The sequence below is a fragment of the Lotus japonicus genome, chromosome 3 (assembly GCF_012489685.1).
Source record: "Lotus japonicus ecotype B-129 chromosome 3, LjGifu_v1.2".
Taxonomy (NCBI): Eukaryota; Viridiplantae; Streptophyta; class Magnoliopsida; order Fabales; family Fabaceae; genus Lotus; species Lotus japonicus.
Window position 1 is genome coordinate 7,787,419 of NC_080043.1, and position 17,688 is coordinate 7,805,106.

General features: G+C 34.6%; 3 protein-coding genes across 3 annotated transcripts; all 3 read left to right on the forward strand.

Annotated features, from left to right (window-relative positions):
- Positions 1 to 1,451: 1,451 nt before the first annotated feature.
- On the forward strand, positions 1,452 to 3,789 carry LOC130747348 (1-aminocyclopropane-1-carboxylate oxidase homolog 3-like). The gene is made up of 3 exons (XM_057600253.1): positions 1,452 to 2,053; positions 2,753 to 3,074; positions 3,309 to 3,789. The coding sequence occupies exons 1-3, from the start codon at positions 1,509 to 1,511 to the stop codon at positions 3,567 to 3,569; spliced, it is 1,128 nt and encodes a 375-aa protein (XP_057456236.1). The 5' UTR covers positions 1,452 to 1,508; the 3' UTR covers positions 3,570 to 3,789.
- A 627-nt stretch (positions 3,790 to 4,416) lies between these two features.
- On the forward strand, positions 4,417 to 9,513 carry LOC130747346 (deacetoxyvindoline 4-hydroxylase-like). Its single transcript, XM_057600252.1, has 7 exons — positions 4,417 to 4,954; positions 5,496 to 5,817; positions 5,940 to 6,033; positions 6,107 to 6,196; positions 7,721 to 8,258; positions 8,582 to 8,903; positions 9,051 to 9,513. Exons 1-7 carry the CDS (start codon positions 4,458 to 4,460, stop codon positions 9,300 to 9,302), a joined length of 2,115 nt encoding a protein of 704 aa, XP_057456235.1. The 5' UTR covers positions 4,417 to 4,457; the 3' UTR covers positions 9,303 to 9,513.
- A 4,782-nt stretch (positions 9,514 to 14,295) lies between these two features.
- On the forward strand, positions 14,296 to 16,486 carry LOC130747349 (1-aminocyclopropane-1-carboxylate oxidase homolog 12-like). Its single transcript, XM_057600254.1, has 3 exons — positions 14,296 to 15,002; positions 15,445 to 15,766; positions 15,967 to 16,486. The coding sequence occupies exons 1-3, from the start codon at positions 14,479 to 14,481 to the stop codon at positions 16,216 to 16,218; spliced, it is 1,098 nt and encodes a 365-aa protein (XP_057456237.1). The 5' UTR covers positions 14,296 to 14,478; the 3' UTR covers positions 16,219 to 16,486.
- Positions 16,487 to 17,688: the final 1,202 nt, after the last annotated feature.

Genomic DNA, 17,688 nt, shown 5'->3' on the forward strand with positions numbered 1-17,688 from the left:
CTTCGACGTTGTTCCATAATCCCGCCATGGCTGCTTTCGTTCATCTAAATGCTTGATTTGGGCGGGAATAAGGGATACTTATATCCCGCCCAGTCCAGACACGAAGAAGAAAAAGGAGTACCACCGTTGTGCCCACATCCTAGTGAAATCACGACCACTTGTAAGTGTCATTTTCTCTCTACTCTGGCAACCTTTGGCCACGAGACCACCACCATCGTGATTTTCGCCGAGAGGAGAATAAGGCGAGCATCAGCAACAAAGAAACTTTGTGAGTTTCTTTATGACATGTCATCTGAACTAAAGTTTCTTAACTGTTGCAGCAAATTAAGTTTCTCCACGTGGCAAGCAACCTTGCTCCAAAGTTTCTTTCTAGAGAAACTTTGTTCAAAGTTTCTCTTCTAAATTTAATGATTAAAAAATAAATAAAAAATAAATAAAAAAGCAAATAAATAGGTAACTGGATTTACAAGAAAGTAGTGGGGTATATTGTGGGATCCATTTAAGAAATTTTTTAGAATTTCTTGATTGGAGTAAAAAGTGAGTAGAGTTTATTAAAGTGGTTTAAATGACGTGGCATTACCAAAATTTAAATTAAAAACTCTAATGAGTTTCTTGGATAATGATGCTCTGTGTCCCAAATTAAAGCATAACATGTGATTGAATCTAGAGAAAAGTTCATTTGGAATTCAAGGTGACAAATTTCTTGGGTTTATAATAACCTCAAGAGGAACAAAAGTAAATCCTGACAAGTGCAATGCAATTCTCGTTATGAAGATTCTAACCTCAAAAAAAGAGGTACAAAGGCTGACAGTCTTGACAAGGTTTTTGCAAGGTGGGTGACAAGGCGGCCCCATTTTTTCAATGCTTAAAGAAGAACAGAGCCTTTCAATGGATTGATGAATGCGAAAAGACTTCTGTGAGCTTGAAAATGATGTTAGTTCACTGCCGAACTATGACGGTCCATAATATTAAATTAACTTTGTACATTCTAGATGATTCATTATATTAAAACATTACAATACACCGGATTTTTCTTAGTATTCCACTTGTGATAGAGATTTCTAGAACTTTAAAATAATTTCAATAATTGAGTTATTATTCATTTACATAACTTTTTCATCTTATTTCCACATATTTTTATTTATATCCATTTTTTTTTTGTGTTACATCCATATATCACCTCTCTTATATATTTTTTTCTCATTTTATTACTTCCAATTCTCATGAGACAGAGGTGATTTTAAAGTGTTTTTTATGAAACTTTATTCTCAACAGTCGGTCATTGCATGTACAAGTGCAACACTGCAACTTGTTCCAATTAATTTGCATTTTGCAACACGTCCTCGTCATGCAGTTTCTGGGCACACCAAAATCTTATCATCATGGTTGCAATTATTGAAAACTTATCCTTGTCGCGAGGACTGAAAAATATCATATATTAATTTATTAAGTGTCAGTCAACTGATATTACATAACTTGTATTCAAAGATTAAAAATTTCTGGCTAAAATGGGAGACTCAGAAAACGGTGCACTTTCAGCAACAACAAAGCATGACTATGATAGAGCAAGTGAGCTCAAAGCTTTTGATGACACAAAAGATGGTGTTAAAGGACTTGTTGATGCTGGCATCACAAAGATCCCTCGCATATTTCATCACTCCAATCTTGATTCTGAGAAGAACTCAGCTTCAGGCAGCAATCAACTACTTGCAGTTCCTTCCATAGATCTTGCAGCTATTGATGAGGACCCAAATAGAAGAAAATTGGTTGTGGAAAAAATCAGAGAAGCTTCTGAGACATGGGGTTTCTTTCAAATTGTGAACCATGGAATAGAAGAGAGTATTTTGGAGGAGATAAAGAGTGGAGTGGTTAGGTTCTATGAGCAAGAGTCTGAGGTGAAAAGAGAGCTATACTCGCGTGATGCTTTGAGGCCTTTGGTGTACAATAGCAACTTTGATCTTTATAGTTCACCAGCTGCTAATTGGAGGGATACCTTTTACTGTTATATGGCTCCTCATCCTCCAAAACCAGAGGACTTGCCATCAGTGTGCAGGTATGTTAAATTGAATCTTAATTTTAATTAGCCAACAATTCTAAATAATTTTAATTACCCAACTCTTCTTTAAAAGGTAGATATGAGGTAATGATTCATTATAGAAGGTATGAACAAATAAGTCCTTGTAAAAGGAAAATCAATCATGACCTCATATCTACCTTTTAGGAAAAGTTGAGTCCAATCTAAATTTTAAGATGATATCAGAGTTTATTTTAGATCGGTTTATTGCACCAACAAGTGTGTTAAGGTCTAACATTGACAAAAGATATGACTAAGTAGGTTATTATAAAATGTAGAACAATCCTTACCTCTAAATTAGCTTTTGGTGTAGAGTTAGGCCTTATCTGAATCTTTAAAAGGAAAAACTTGGTACTATAAAGCTCCCACTATTTGCGAGATCCATGGAAGGGTTGGACTCACTTTAAGGATCTAATGTACGTAACTTTATCTTGCATTTTTTACAAAAGGCTGATTCCAGGGCTTCAATATGTGATCACGAAGTCACGTGACAATAACTCTCATGTATTATATGAGAATAATTGATTAAATGAATTTTTGAATAAAGTATGGCTAAAGAAGATCAACAAATCATAAGAGTCAATTCATTCTTTGCAAATATAATAATCAGTGCATAATTAGGAACAGAATTGCATAAGAGATGAGTCTACAACATTAAGTTATTTGCTCTGCTTGCAGAGATATACTGCTGGAATACACAAGACAAGTTATGAAACTGGGAAGTGTATTGTTTGAGTTATTATCAGAAGCCCTTGGGCTGAATCCAAACCATTTGAATGACATGGGTTGCAATGAGGGACTTGTAGCTGTTTGCCATTACTATCCTGCCTGTCCAGAACCAGAATTGACTTTGGGGGCTACCAAACATACTGATAATGACTTTATCACCGTGCTTCTACAAGATCACATTGGTGGCCTCCAAGTTCTTTATGAAAACAGGTGGATTGATGTATCCCCTGTGCCTGGGGCTCTAGTAATCAACATTGGTGATCTTCTACAGGTAACATTCCATGTTTTTGTTTAACTTTTGTATTTCATATTAATGGTTTAATTTGTTGAGTTTTACTTTCCATAAGCTGTATTCAATGAGCTTGGACTCAAATGTCAAATAAAACTATTTTGAATTGGAACCAGTTCTTGTTAAATAATTGAATACCAAACTAGTATTTGAGTATTTGACATTTGAAATTAATTTTTTTTGTTGTGTAAAAAATGATAAATTTCTTTGAAACAGCTTATAACAAACGATAAATTCAAGAGTGTGGAGCATAGAGTGGTGGCGAACCATGTTGGTCCAAGAGTATCAGTTGCAGCCTTTTTTAGCACAAGTTTTCAGCCATCAACAAAGCTCTATGGTCCTATAAAGGATTTAGTATCAGAAGATAATCCTCCAAAGTACAGGGAAACTACAGTGCAAGATTATGTTACCTTTTCCATGGCAAGAGGCCTTGATGGGACTTCTCCTTTGCCATATTTCAGGATTGGAAATTTCTGATACATAATGGTTCTTTTACATTGTTAATATTTCTATTAGATTAAGTTGGTTTCTATTTCTTTCTAATTTTTGGAGTTGGAATAAGGATAGATAATATTTTAATTTTTAAGATGTAATGTTACATTGAATTTTAAGCTATTTTTCTGTTTCTTCTATTGCTCTGGTACAACGTACAAGAGCTGCAATGATGATTCAATAAAATTGCTTCCTTTGTCTTTAACATTCAAATTCTAGAAACTGGTATCAAGAGCTAGATCTTGATTTTTTATGGACCCCTGAGATTGAGTGAGGTACAAACAAACAAACCAATCAAGTGAATTCAAAAGCTTCATCTGATGCTCTTGCAACTCCAGTGTTTGATTGAAAAATATTTAGTTTTAAGTCACAGATACCAATGAAAAATATTTATGACTCACGATTCAGCATTTTATTGTCCATAGAAGCCAAAACCAAACAAAACAACAGTATGGATGGCTTCCTTTTTTTAAGAAAGCATGCATTCCATGTTCATCTAAGTGGTGCTGACTTAGAGTAAATATGTCAGATCACTTAAGTGGTGTCATCTGCCAATGATCATGTGACATTCTATTTACCACGTATACAAATAATGAAAAAACTTGGAAAATTTTGTTGGAAGACTAAGAATATATACATATATTTTGCTAGAACCATAAAAATATAAGCCTCGACAATTTTCTATCTAAGAGATGCGTGTGACAATTGCCTATGTTATTATAACGATATTATTATTATCGTTTTCTAGTAGGTCTCAATTTTTATGTGGGATAAAATTGTTGTCTATAATGCTTGCCAGCTAGAATAAATTATGAAGTTTGTTTCTATATATACTTTGTGTAACTCTTATGCTATGTTTGGTTGGAGAGGAAAATGGCAAACAAGTCTGACTTTAGTGAACGCAGAGCATTTGATGAAACAAAAGCTGGAGTGAAAGGCCTTGTTGATGCAGGGGTTAAGAAAATCCCTACCTTATTCCATCATCAACCTGACAAATTTGATAAGGCCACAAATTTAGGAAACCATGTTATTCCAGTCATAGACCTTGCAAATATTGATAAGGGTCCAAGTCTGCGCCAAGATATTGTTCACATGCTTAGGGAAGCATCTGAAACATGGGGTTTCTTTCAGGTTGTGAATCATGGCACCCCTCTCAGTGTTCTTGAGGAGATAAAAAATGGGGTGAAAAGGTTTTTTGAACAGGATGCTGAAGTCATCAAAGAATTCTATACACGGGATAAATTCAAATCCTTTATTTATAACAGCAATTTTGATCTTTATAGCTCACCAGCACTCAATTGGAGGGACTCTTTTGCGTGTTACTTGGCTCCTGATGCTCCCAAACCAGAACATTTGCCTCTAGTATGCAGGTATGTTATGTATGTGTGTGTCAATGCTTATGCTCCTTCATGATATAGGTAATTGAAGCCTCATGCTATAATATTTGTTAACCTGTGTCTTGTATTTGTCAGGAAATCCAGAAGGGGTTTTGCATCCTTATGTAGTTATGTTTATGTATAATTGTTTTGAATGAATTGTCAACTTGGTCCTGAAAGATTTGACATCTCGGAAATTAGTCATCGCAAGCCGGAAATACATTCGAAAATCTCCGAACAACGTACATATGTTTTATATATTCAAGGATATTCAAACATATTTCCTTCTACTAGGAACTAACTCGTGAGCTGTAAAATCTTTAAAGGACCATGCTGACTATTCACTCAATTGTTTTTTGAACTGAAAAAGAAAATTTATATATAGGATAATAAATCTCTATTCAGATATATAAAAATCAATGAAACAAATTAAGGATACAAGATGAACTATAGAAGTCAAACTGAGACATGAAAAAGGTTTGAAATTAATTTTTTCCACTTTTTTTGTTCTCTGATTGACTGCATATTGCTGCAGAGATATACTACTGGAATACGGGAAACACATGATGAATCTGGGGACCTTGCTTTTGGAGTTGTTTTCAGAAGCTTTAGGTTTGGATCCTGGCCATTTGAAAGATATGGGTTGTACTGAAGGGCTTATTGCTCTTTGCCACTATTATCCTGCTTGTCCTGAACCAGAATTGACTGTGGGAACCACTAAGCATTCTGACAATGATTTCCTCACAGTGCTTCTCCAGGACCATATTGGTGGCCTCCAAGTTCTTTATCAGGATCAATGGATTGATGTAACCCCTGTGCCTGGGGCTCTAGTAGTTAATGTTGGTGATCTTTTGCAGGCAAGTTTTCTATTATTTCCTAACATTTGATGAGATAGGACTTGATTTTCTAAATTGTAGTTATTTCAAGATCATTAACAGATGTAACCATATAGCTAACTATTTTCTTCTTTGAATTATAGCTGATAACAAATGATAGATTCAAGAGTGTTGAGCACCAAGTACTGGCAAATCATGTTGGTCCAAGAATATCTGTTGCATGCTTTTTCAGCACAGGTAATCGGTTATCCTCAAATCCCTATGGTCCTATAAAGGAACTATTAACAAAGGATAATCCTCCAAAATACAGAGAAACCACAATTTCTGACTATTCAGCCTACTACGAGAAGAAAGGATTGGATGGTACCACTGCTCTTACACATTACAAGATTTGATATAGGTATGTTGAAGGAAGAGGACTATGTCAAATAAATAATTGAATGAACTTGATAAGTCGTTGTTGGTTTAGTAATTTATCAAGTCTATATTATTGTGACATTGAACTAGAAATTCGAGGCATGTTTATATTTCATGTAGTGGATTCCATATATAAAAGTAAATGAATCTTGCAGCCAAAATCGTGTAGTCATGACAGTAATTTTTTCTCCCAATATCAAGCTCATTTCCTATGGCACATTCACTATAAGAAAAACGCGAATTAGTGCCAGACATAAATCGATAATAACAAGGCAAAAGCCGACTTTATAGCCCTTTAGCGTTGACTTAGCATCGGTGTTGTGGCTCACTACGCCATAAAAGTTATTTACTTATTTACAACACTTTTTTTTGCATTTTACAACAATAAAGCGTAACATGAGTCGTTGTTGTATTGTCTGGTGCTTTTTCTAAAAGCGTTGTAGAACATGAGACATTCTTCAATGCTTATTTGTAAACAACGAGGAAATGTACAAATATACTACAACATTTTTTGGGGCTTGAAGGTCCTGGGTCTTGTCACGAAGGCTCAGGATGGCGATGTGGCTGACGATGGGGAGTCAAATGGCTCCCCTTTTCTGAAACCCTAGCGAGCCCTAGATCCACACCCACCACCTTCAGTAACTTGTTCTGAGTGAACTTTGTCCACTGCTTCGATCACCTTCCTCAATCTAGGCGAAGAACTTCCTCCTCTGTTTCGTCTCCCTCTTCTCTCTCTCTAAAATCACCCTTTCTCTCTTAGCCTCTGATCTCACGAGGAACCCTAGAAATGATTTGGGGGAAAGTAAAAAAAGTTATGTGATTTAACCTTGGTTGAATAAAAAAATTCCAATTAAAAAAAAATTGACACATCAGCTAAAACCTACACGTATCATTACACGTCAACTGTTGCCTACATGACGGCGTGCCAAATCAACGGTCAAAGTGGTCATAGCTTGAAAACAAATAACACCAACAAGTTAAGGGATGAAAACCTATAAAATTTTAGTATAGGAGTAAAAACCAAAATCTCACTTTAGTTCACCACGAAAAGCATATTTAAACAAACAATTTAAAATCTGAAACCTTTTAATCTTCAATCCCTCTATCTTCATCTTCATTCATCTCTAATCCACAATATAGTAAGAGTGACTAAACATATTTAATTCGTGATAAGTTTTCGGATGAGTTTATTATTTTCAAAGTACAAAGAAAATGACATTGACAGCCTTCTGTCTACCTACTTGTTATTATGCAAGTCAAGAGATGCTTGTGACAATTTTTCCTGCATTATATTAGCTCGTTCACATTGTCGTCCGTCCCATTGACCATAAATATGACGAATTTAGCTCCATGTATGGACAGTATTTCAACACATGGAGCCGGCTATTGTTATTGAGCATTATCTTTTTCCCTAACTATCTATGTGGCTTAGAATAATATACTTTCTGCCTGGCATCTAGAAATTGTGAAGTTTGCTTAGTTTATAGCCCAAGGTCACTCTCTACAGACAGAAGGAAAATGGGAACCAATGCAACAAATGAAATGGCAGGAGCAAACAAACCAGACTTTAGTGAACGCAAAGCATTTGATGAAACAAAAGCTGGAGTTAAAGGGCTTGTTGATGCAGGGGTTAAGAAGATCCCAACCTTTTTCCATCATCAACATGACAAATTTGAGCAAGCCTCAAATTCAGGTGATCATGTTGTTCCTGTCATAGACCTTGCAAATATTGACAAAGATCCAAGTCTGCGCCAAGAAGTTGTTAACCAGCTTAGGGAAGCATCTGAAACATGGGGTTTCTTTCAGAGTGTGAATCATGGCATCCCTCTAAGTGTTCTTGAGGAGATCAAAGATGGGGTGCAAAGGTTTTATGAGCAGGACACTGAAGTCACCAAAGAATTTTATACACGAGAAAGATACAAATCCTTTATTTACAATAGCAATTTTGATATTTATAGCTCACCAGCACTGAATTGGAGGGATACTTTTCTATGTTACTTGGCTCCCGATCCCCCCAAACCAGAAGATTTGCCTCAAGTATGCAGGTACAAATTAAAAAGGTCTTAATTAATTTCTGTTGAGTATGAGTCATAGGCAGTGTCAAGTGAAGTGAGCAAAAGGGTCGTGGTCCGCGATCATTAGTATCCATATATATGCTTGTAACACTTAAACTCTAATTATTATATTTAGAACGAAACAATAAACAGAACAATAGCTGCTCTATAGTCGTCGTAGATGTAGGCAATTTGGCCGAACTGCGTGATCAAGCTTTTGTGTGTTTCTCTCTACTTTGATTTGTATTCATGTTGTTGTTCTAACATTTTCCTTCTCATTTTTTCTCCTTTTAACTGACTTCATATTGTTGCAGAGACATACTATTGGAATATGGGAAACACATAATGAATCTTGGGACTTTGCTTTTTGAGTTGTTTTCAGAAGCTTTAGGTCTGAATCCAAACCATCTGAAAGATATGGGTTGTCTTGAGGGGCTTTATGCTCTTTGCCACTATTATCCTGCTTGTCCTGAACCAGAATTGACACTAGGAACCACCAAGCATTCTGATAATGATTTCCTCACAGTGCTTCTCCAGGACCATATTGGCGGCCTCCAAGTTCGTTATCAAGACAAATGGATTGATGTTACCCCTGTGCCTGGGGCTCTAGTAGTTAATGTTGGTGATTTTCTTCAGGCAAGTTTTTTATTATTTCCTCACATTTGATGCATATGGCTGATCTATCATAAATGAGATAAGACTTGATTGTTTAATTGTTGTTATTTGAAGATCATTGATAGATATGAGCCATTAAGCTAACTATTTTCTTAATTTGAATTGTAGCTGATAACAAATGATAGATTCAAGAGTGTTGAGCACCAAGTACTAGCAAATCATGCTGGTCCAAGAATATCTGTTGCATGTTTTTTCAGCACAGCTTTTAGGTTACCCTCTAAGCTCTATGGACCTATAAAGGAACTACTATCAAAGGATAATCCTGCAAAATACAGAGAAACTACAATTGCTGAATATGTAGCCTACTACGTGAAAAAAGGATTGGATGGTACCTCTGCTCTTTCACATTACAGGATTTGATATAGGCATGTTGAAGAAAAAAGTCTATGTCAAATAAATAATTCAGTGAACTTATTTATACCCAAAAGCATATTCGCAGGCATTCACACTTCTTGGAAGGAGTGAATTTATCAAGTATACATATTTGTGACATTGAACTTGTATTTCAAGGTATGTTTATATTTCGTACATGTTGTAGATGTGTTATAAAAATCATTCAATTATGACAGCATATGTATGTGGTAAAAGTAGTTATTTCGCCACAAATTGCTAGTATGGCTATAAAAGTTACAGCCTCTGGGAGGTTATAGACCACCAGAAACTACTCTATTTACAAGAAGTACAATTCAGAAAAATAAGCTATAATTCATACTAAATTAACTAGCCCATTTTAATATTCACCAAGCTATTCACCACTGTGCTTGAACTTCTGAATGTAGCTGTTGATGGTATAAGAAACATGATCTTTTAATCTTTTAATGTGTTTGGGAAAAGCAAGTTTGGTACTCTTGAATCTTGCTTTCAAGCTGCACCTCCTCTCCCACAAGCCTTATCTAAGGCTGCCTGCAACTCAGTTCATGGTCTGCTCATCTGCTACACACCGTAGCTTGAATTCAGCATAAACTGCATTGGATTTACCTTTGAATGTGAGCATTACACAACAACATGATGCAAACACAATAGAGCGAGGAAAAGAAGCAGCTAAGAGCATTTTAATGTTTACAACTTTACATTTCTGGAGAAAATATGCTGTTCTGCATTTGGTTATAGTTTGCTTCAAATTGGTGCTTCCACACGTTCATCCAAAATGTTTTAAAATTTAAATCTTATATTCTAGATGTGTACTAAATAGTGTCTAAATTGGAACATGGAAAGTCATTCCAAAAGTTAAAGTAGAAGGACCAAATTTAGAAATGTAACACATGCTGTATCTTTCAATGACCAGAAGTTTTCTAATGGATGATATGCACTTATATAATGAAGATTCAAGGACGATAAACATGAAACTTACTATAATTGACACTTGACATATGTAATTGATTGCATGCTTCACATCACACTAGAGGTCAGTCAACACTTGTGATCAGGCTCCCTGCACTAACAATAGTTAACTTAAAACATTTTTTTGAGTCTGACTTTTCACAAGCATTCCCCAATCAATGAAATCGAGTATAAATTATATCTTCTTTACAATGTGCTCTATCACATGTTTGAACTTATGCTATAGCAGCATACTAATAACCAAATGGAAGTTTGTACAGATACACAATTGCTAGCTGTTTCTTTAAAGTTTAAGCATTCATAGAAATGTACAGAGGCAAGTAATGTCACACATGCCAGCTACAATCAACTGATCACACCAAACAACATCCCCAAAATCTTGGGGAGTCAGGATCCTAAAGAACTAGAAGTGAAAAATGCATGAGACTTTGACATTACCTATCAGCAACCTTCCCTATATCATTATCGAGCGTGTTAGAATATAATATGAAGTCATTCATTTGGCCTTTACCAAATAACTTAACCTTTTAGGATAATTGGTTGCTTGACAGAGCGCATCCACTTCATGAACAAGCTGGGACTTTCCAAGCCCACCAACCGCCGGATCGCAAGGCTGCACAAATCTCATCTCAGTCAGAAACTCTTCATGTTCGAGGCATCACGCGTGCATCATGTGTTAAACCGAATAAAAAATAAGGCAGGAGAAATTGCATACACACACTGACACACATATAACTTTGTTTCCATCAAGCATCAAAGAATTAGAAAAAAATAAATAAAAGCCTATTCCACCACTGCAATGCATTTTGAATTGCAAAGCTCATGCAACAAAAGATAAATTCATGGTGCAATATTGTTACAGCCTACAGCCAGTTCAATAGGTGAAGTCTAACAAACTGAATGAAGCACTTTGATGCAATATTCTTCTGATTGAATCAAATTCTTTAATTAACTACAATCACGCCATAATGCTGTGTTTGTAAAATAAAACGTGTGTTAGCTGTTAGGTGACAATTGTAACAGGGTGAAATCTCTTTGGTGTGAATGTAACGCACTTAAAATGCATTTTCTCAGTTGGTTACTATACATGTCATTATTTGAACCATCCTCTATTTGTTGGTACAGATATGGCAAGAATCAAGCCAATTACAGAATCAGATCAAATCAAAAATTAAGACACAATTAAAGATGAAGACCTAATTTAGGGGTATAAATAGATGAACAAAACAGCAGAAGGTTGCTGTGAAGTTTTTGAGGGAAGGCTGCTGCTGTTCCAGTACATCAACCAAGTAATTTTAATATTCTTCTTTAGTCATTCGCTTTGTATTATGATTTGGACATGATGCTATTATATATGTATGTATGTATGAATGTTTTTGCATGCTAATATCTGAAGAACACCATGTAAATCAAATGACTGATCATGCTTTTGAATGAGAAAAAATGTATCCATTTAAACTGTCCTGTCCAATACATGAAAATCAAAAATAAAAAAGCAGCAAAAATTTCTTGTTGATACAACCCCCAATCTTCATAGCTGCTATTTTTCTCCATCATTATCTCTTCAAATCCCTAATTTCATGGCCGCCACCATGAATCCATAACCTCGATAACCAAGAACAGTTTCTTCCCTTGGCCGTAAAAATCAACTCTAATTAATTAATTCATTATTATTTTCTTAAGTCAATTTTACTATATTCGTTTAATTTTTTTGTCTATGGTAATATTTTCCAATTGTCCTTAATTTATTATTTTTAATTAATTTTCATTGGTACAAATTCTTAATAAGTAATGTTGAACTAATTTTTATATTTAAAAATCAAAAATAAATTATATAATATAATATTAAATATTATTATGTGCATTTGGCATATTTAAGCTCAGGAAATAAATACTCAATTTCATCACGAAATGTTTTAATATAAATATATACATTAATTTAACTTTTATTATTATTTATTTTTCAAAAAAATTTTATGAAAAAGTCATTTTGGCATTTGGTTTTCAATTTTTAAACTTGACTCATATACCCTCTATTTCCACACATAAGTCAGTTTTATCTATGATTTATTAAATATTAAATTTGTAAAAAAATTATTCCTAGCAATAAATTTATAAAAAAATTATTAAATTTCCTAAATTATCCTTATTTAGTTTCATATGAATTTCTATTTCCAATTTAATATTCCAAAATCTCACCACTCTTTCATATTGTACATATGAGGGTAAATTTGAAAATATTTATATACTTAATACTTCATAAATATTAGAAAATGACTTATATTTAGAAACAAATTTTTTCACACAAAGTGACTATAATAAGGAATGAGAGTAATTAATTACTTATTAATTCTTTGTCAAATATATTTTACTAAGATATATAGATTTTTCAATATTGATACTTGATAGTTTTTAGATAACTACTAAGATTTAGGAAACTAATAATATATTAAATACCAACTTTATATACATTTAAATCAAGCAATTATTTTACACACCTTAAGAAATTTAGCTAATTTAGTTAACTGCATTAAGATTTACAAAAAATATTAATTAGAATTTTTATATACATTTAATGCACGATAAAGGAAATTGATCATCAAATTTATATAAATGTCACAAGTCACAACTCACCTTGCAGTACTTTTTTTTTTTTTTTGGTACATCGGAAATTCACCTTGCAGTACTCTAACGAAGGAAATAATTTTAGTTCCTAGAACCAGATAATCTGAAGATGGCTGTGGCAGGAAGACTTCTACCCTTTGCGACAATTGTCTTCATAATTTTATTATTAGGTAATTTCATTTTCCAATTTTTTTTCTTAAACAGGTCATATTCCATTGTTTAAATCTCTCTTTTGCTTTGTCGTGATCTTTCTTTATATATGTATCTCTTCACTAGTGATGAAATACAAAATCAAAAGAAAACATATATGAAGCTACAATTTATAATTATTACGTTATTTGTGTGGAACTACTACACTTTTATTTTCATCTACAGGTTACAAGACAACAATGGGAGAGCCAACTGGAATTGATATTGTTCCATGGGCTAGTAACAAAGTTGCAAAGCTTCAATGCTGTAGTTTCAACTATATAGGAAGGTGCAAGCCCAACTCTCCAGATGAACTCACTTGCAGAAAATTATGCAGACAAAGCTCTTGCGGAGACAAAGATCATGGCGGTAACTGTTTACTTCTGGATGACTCGCATGCTTATGCTTGTAATTGTCCTTGTCCCCAGAAACCAAATACAAATAATTAATGCAAAAAAAAAACATTGATTTGAAGGTAGTCATTCGATCGCATGCACAAGGTACCCTTTTGATCACTATTAGTAGTGGCTGGATGCTGGTAGTATTGTTACTCTTTTTCTCTATGTTATGTTATTAATCTTTTGTAATTTCGGGTTGAAGCACTCCTTGTATTTATTAAAGTATTGAGTTTGACTTGTATTGTAGCTCATCAGGATGTGAGCGTAACTCGAGCGTTTTTAAGCCAGTAAGTGAAATTAGAGAACATAATTGGACTTGGGTCATTTCTCTTCCCTTGAGGAATCACTCAAGTGATGCATGGTGAGTCAAAGAACAAATTGAACAAAAAATGGATAATGTCTTAACAGACAATGCATTAATTAGCTAACAATGTACGAGCTGCAGACAATGCAAGTTTAGTCTTAGACTTAGGTTCCTCTTACCTTAATCCAGTTTTATATATCATATGATCTTTTGTTATTAGCAAGCAACTTTCTTAAGTTATCATGCTCTTGAGAGAAAGAAACTAATCCGTAAATTAGACCATTAACTATTTATTTAAGTTGAGTTACCTCTTGTGAAGATTCACTCATCTTTAAGTTTTTCATTTTCTTCAACAAGCAACAGTATCCACATAAATTTGACAATTGTGCTCCCTGTCACTGTTGGAGCTCGTTCATATTATCGTCCATAATATCCACATAAATTTCACAAATTCATAGAATCATAGTAGTAGGATATCTAATCCATATTTGGACAAAATTTCCACACTTGAGGCCGCTAATGTTATTTAATATTATCTTTTTCCATATCTTATGTCCTAGCACTATGTGGGCTAGAATAATTGTCTATAAGACTATAATGCTAGCCATCAAGAAATTGTGAAGTTTGTTTGTTAAACTCTTACACTACTAGTTTCAATCCTACCTTAGAGAGAAGGGAAATGGGAACCAATGCTACAAGTGAAGTGGCTAACTTTCACTATATGCTGAGTGAACGAAAAGCCTTTGATGAAACAAAAGCTGGTGTGAAAGGGCTTGTTGATGCAGGGGTCAAGAAAATCCCTACCTTATTCCATCGTCAACCTGACAAATTTGAGAAGGCCTCAAATTTAGGCAACCATGTTATTCCAGTCATAGACCTTGCAAGTATTGATAAAGATCCAACTTTGCGCCAAGAAATTGTTCACAAGCTCAGGGAAGCATCTGAAACATGGGGTTTCTTTCAGGTTGTGAATCATGGGATCCCTCTTAGTGTTCTTGAGGAGATAAAAAATGGGGTGAAAAGGTTTTTTGAGCAGGATTCTGAAGTCACCAAAGGATTTTATACACGGGACAAAGTTAAATCCTTTACTTACAATAGCAACTTTGATATTTATAGCTCACCAGCACTCAATTGGAGGGATACTTTTACGTGTTACATGGCTCCTGATGCCCCCAAACCAGAAGATTTGCCTGTAGTGTGCAGGTATGTATGTATGTATGTGTACCAATATTTATAGGATAAAAATCTAAATTCAGTCAACTTGTTCAGCACAACTAGCCACAAATTTTGGGTTTAACGTAACTCTCACCTTACTATAGGTCGAGGGTTCGAATACCTCTGAGTTCACTAAGATCTTGATAAGTAGACAATTTTCATCGGGGGAGAGGACGCTCTTACTAAGGAGTGAATCTCTACTGCCCTCTTCAGCATGTTACCGGTGCCCTACCCGGTACTGTGCATTCTCTTCGTTCTACTTGTAAAAGAAGTCTTAATTCAGCTTGATATAAGTAAAAAACCAGTGAAACAAATGAAAATAATTAAGGGATGAAGTCTCCAAGCCTACTTATACAAATTAAAAAGCTATGAAATTAATTTCCTCCTCAATTTTATCTTCTGATTGACAAGCTATGAAATATTCCTGCAGAGATATACTACTGGAATATGGAAAACACGTGATGAATCTAGCAACTTTACTTTTTGAGTTGTTATCAGAAGCTTTGGGTCTGAATCCAAGCCATTTGAAAGATATGGGTTGTGCAGAGGGGCTTGTTGCTCTTGGCCACTATTATCCTGCTTGTCCTGAACCACAATTGACAGTGGGAACCACTAAGCATTCTGATGCTGACTTTCTCACAGTGCTTCTCCAAGACCATATTGGTGGCCTCCAAGTTCTTCATCAGAATGAATGGGTTAATGTGACCCCTGAATCTGGGGCTCTGGTAGTTAATGTTGGTGATTTTCTACAGGCAAGTTTTCTATTAATCTTAATTATATGTATATTTTAGTTTTTAATTCATCTGACTCAATTCCAACCATGTGATGCATGGGGCCAATTTCACTCTCACATAATGAGATAAGACTTGATTGTTTTTATTTTTGTTGTTTGAAGATCATTAACTAATTGATAAAGCCATCTAGCTAACTATTTGCTTACTTTGAATTATAGATTATAACAAATGACAGATTCAAGAGTGTTGAACATCGAGTACTCGCGAACCATGTTGGTCCAAGAATATCTGTTGCATGCTTTTTCTCCACAGGTCATAGATCTTCCTCAAAGCTCTATGGACCTATAAAGGAACTATTATCAAAGGATAACCCTCCAAAATACCGGGGAATCACAGTTGCTGACTATTCAGCCTACTTTGAGGAAAAAGGAATGGATGGTACTACTGCTCTTACACACTACATGCTTTGATGGATCACCATCCTCTTCAGTATTACAAGATTTGATGGATCATATGATCCTTTGCAGTTTGGTTTCCAGCTGCAGAGGTTATCAGCCATAGATTATATTTTAGAATGCAATAAAATGTAAGTAAAAATACAATGGAGGGTGAGAGATGAAACTGCACTCTTGCACTTATTTTCCCAACTCTAGGAGATCCAAATCCATGCTTGATATAGGCCATGTAGAAGAAAAAGTATTAAATAATTGAATAAACTTATAAGTTGTTGGAGGTCTAGTAACTTATCAAAGCTACATGTTTGTCTCACTGAACTAAAAAATTGAGGCATGTCTATATTTCATTCAATTTTTTTTTTATAAGCCATGAAAAATATATTGAATAGAAGTACAAGGGGTACTTCAACCCAATACAAGTAGAAAGAAAAAAATTACAGAAGCAAGAAGCAGTAGAGATACAGCAGATTAACCCCCAAACAACTTCTAAACTAAACCCGCTACCCCTAGGAGAAAGATAGAAGAAATTTGACTCGTTAAAACCTTCTTAGGAAAACCCCCCTTGGGAAAACCTAGACAAGGAAAAAGAGTACAAAGATCTAATATCAAATATTAATCTCCAAGGAACCTAAAAATACAAAGTCATATGATCATACAACCAGCCCAAATTACCATAAACCAGTGATAATCAAAAACCCCCACTCTAAATAAACTTGCCAAATACAAAAGCAATCAAGCAAGCCCCTCTGTATGAATAATCTTCGTATGCCACTCAGCTAAGGATATCATGACACAATGCAGCAAAAATCCCAAATGGTAGTATAAAATCAAATAGCTCCACAAAGAATAAAAGAAGTTCCACGCCAAAGTACTGACAGGGATCACCAAGCTATATTTCATTCAATGAGGCGTCGTTATAAACATTCACTTAAATGGAAACATAAATCCTTAGCTTTTTACTATGTTTTATAAAATATTTAACCAACTTAGTTTACTACAAGAAAGAAATGTTTGTTTTAGTATAAAAAATTTGTGTTGGCCTCCACAGCTCAGCCCTCACCGTCCATTAACATCGGTTTAGTCTGCGCAGGTAAATTCGACGGCCAAATTAATATTTGTTCACCGCCGATTAGACCAACGTTAATGTCATCACTAGTCAAATTAGCGACGGTGTAGATTGGCTCTAATTAATTTCAAATCGATCTAGCCCATTTATTTGGCCTTGTCTTCTTTCTATCGCACGATGTCTTTTTCTTATCAAGTCTATCTGCTGCAAGTCTGCAACTAATAAAAGAGTAATGCTATAAGAAACTTAAAACAAAGTTTGTTGTTGTCAACCACAAAAAGTTTTTACAAACATAATTTATGATATTCACTCTTTTAATGACAACTAGAGTTACTTATGCACTACTGAACCAGTAATATTTTTTTTAATCAAATAAACTCTTCAACCTCATAATATTATAACCTTAACTCTTAAATTTG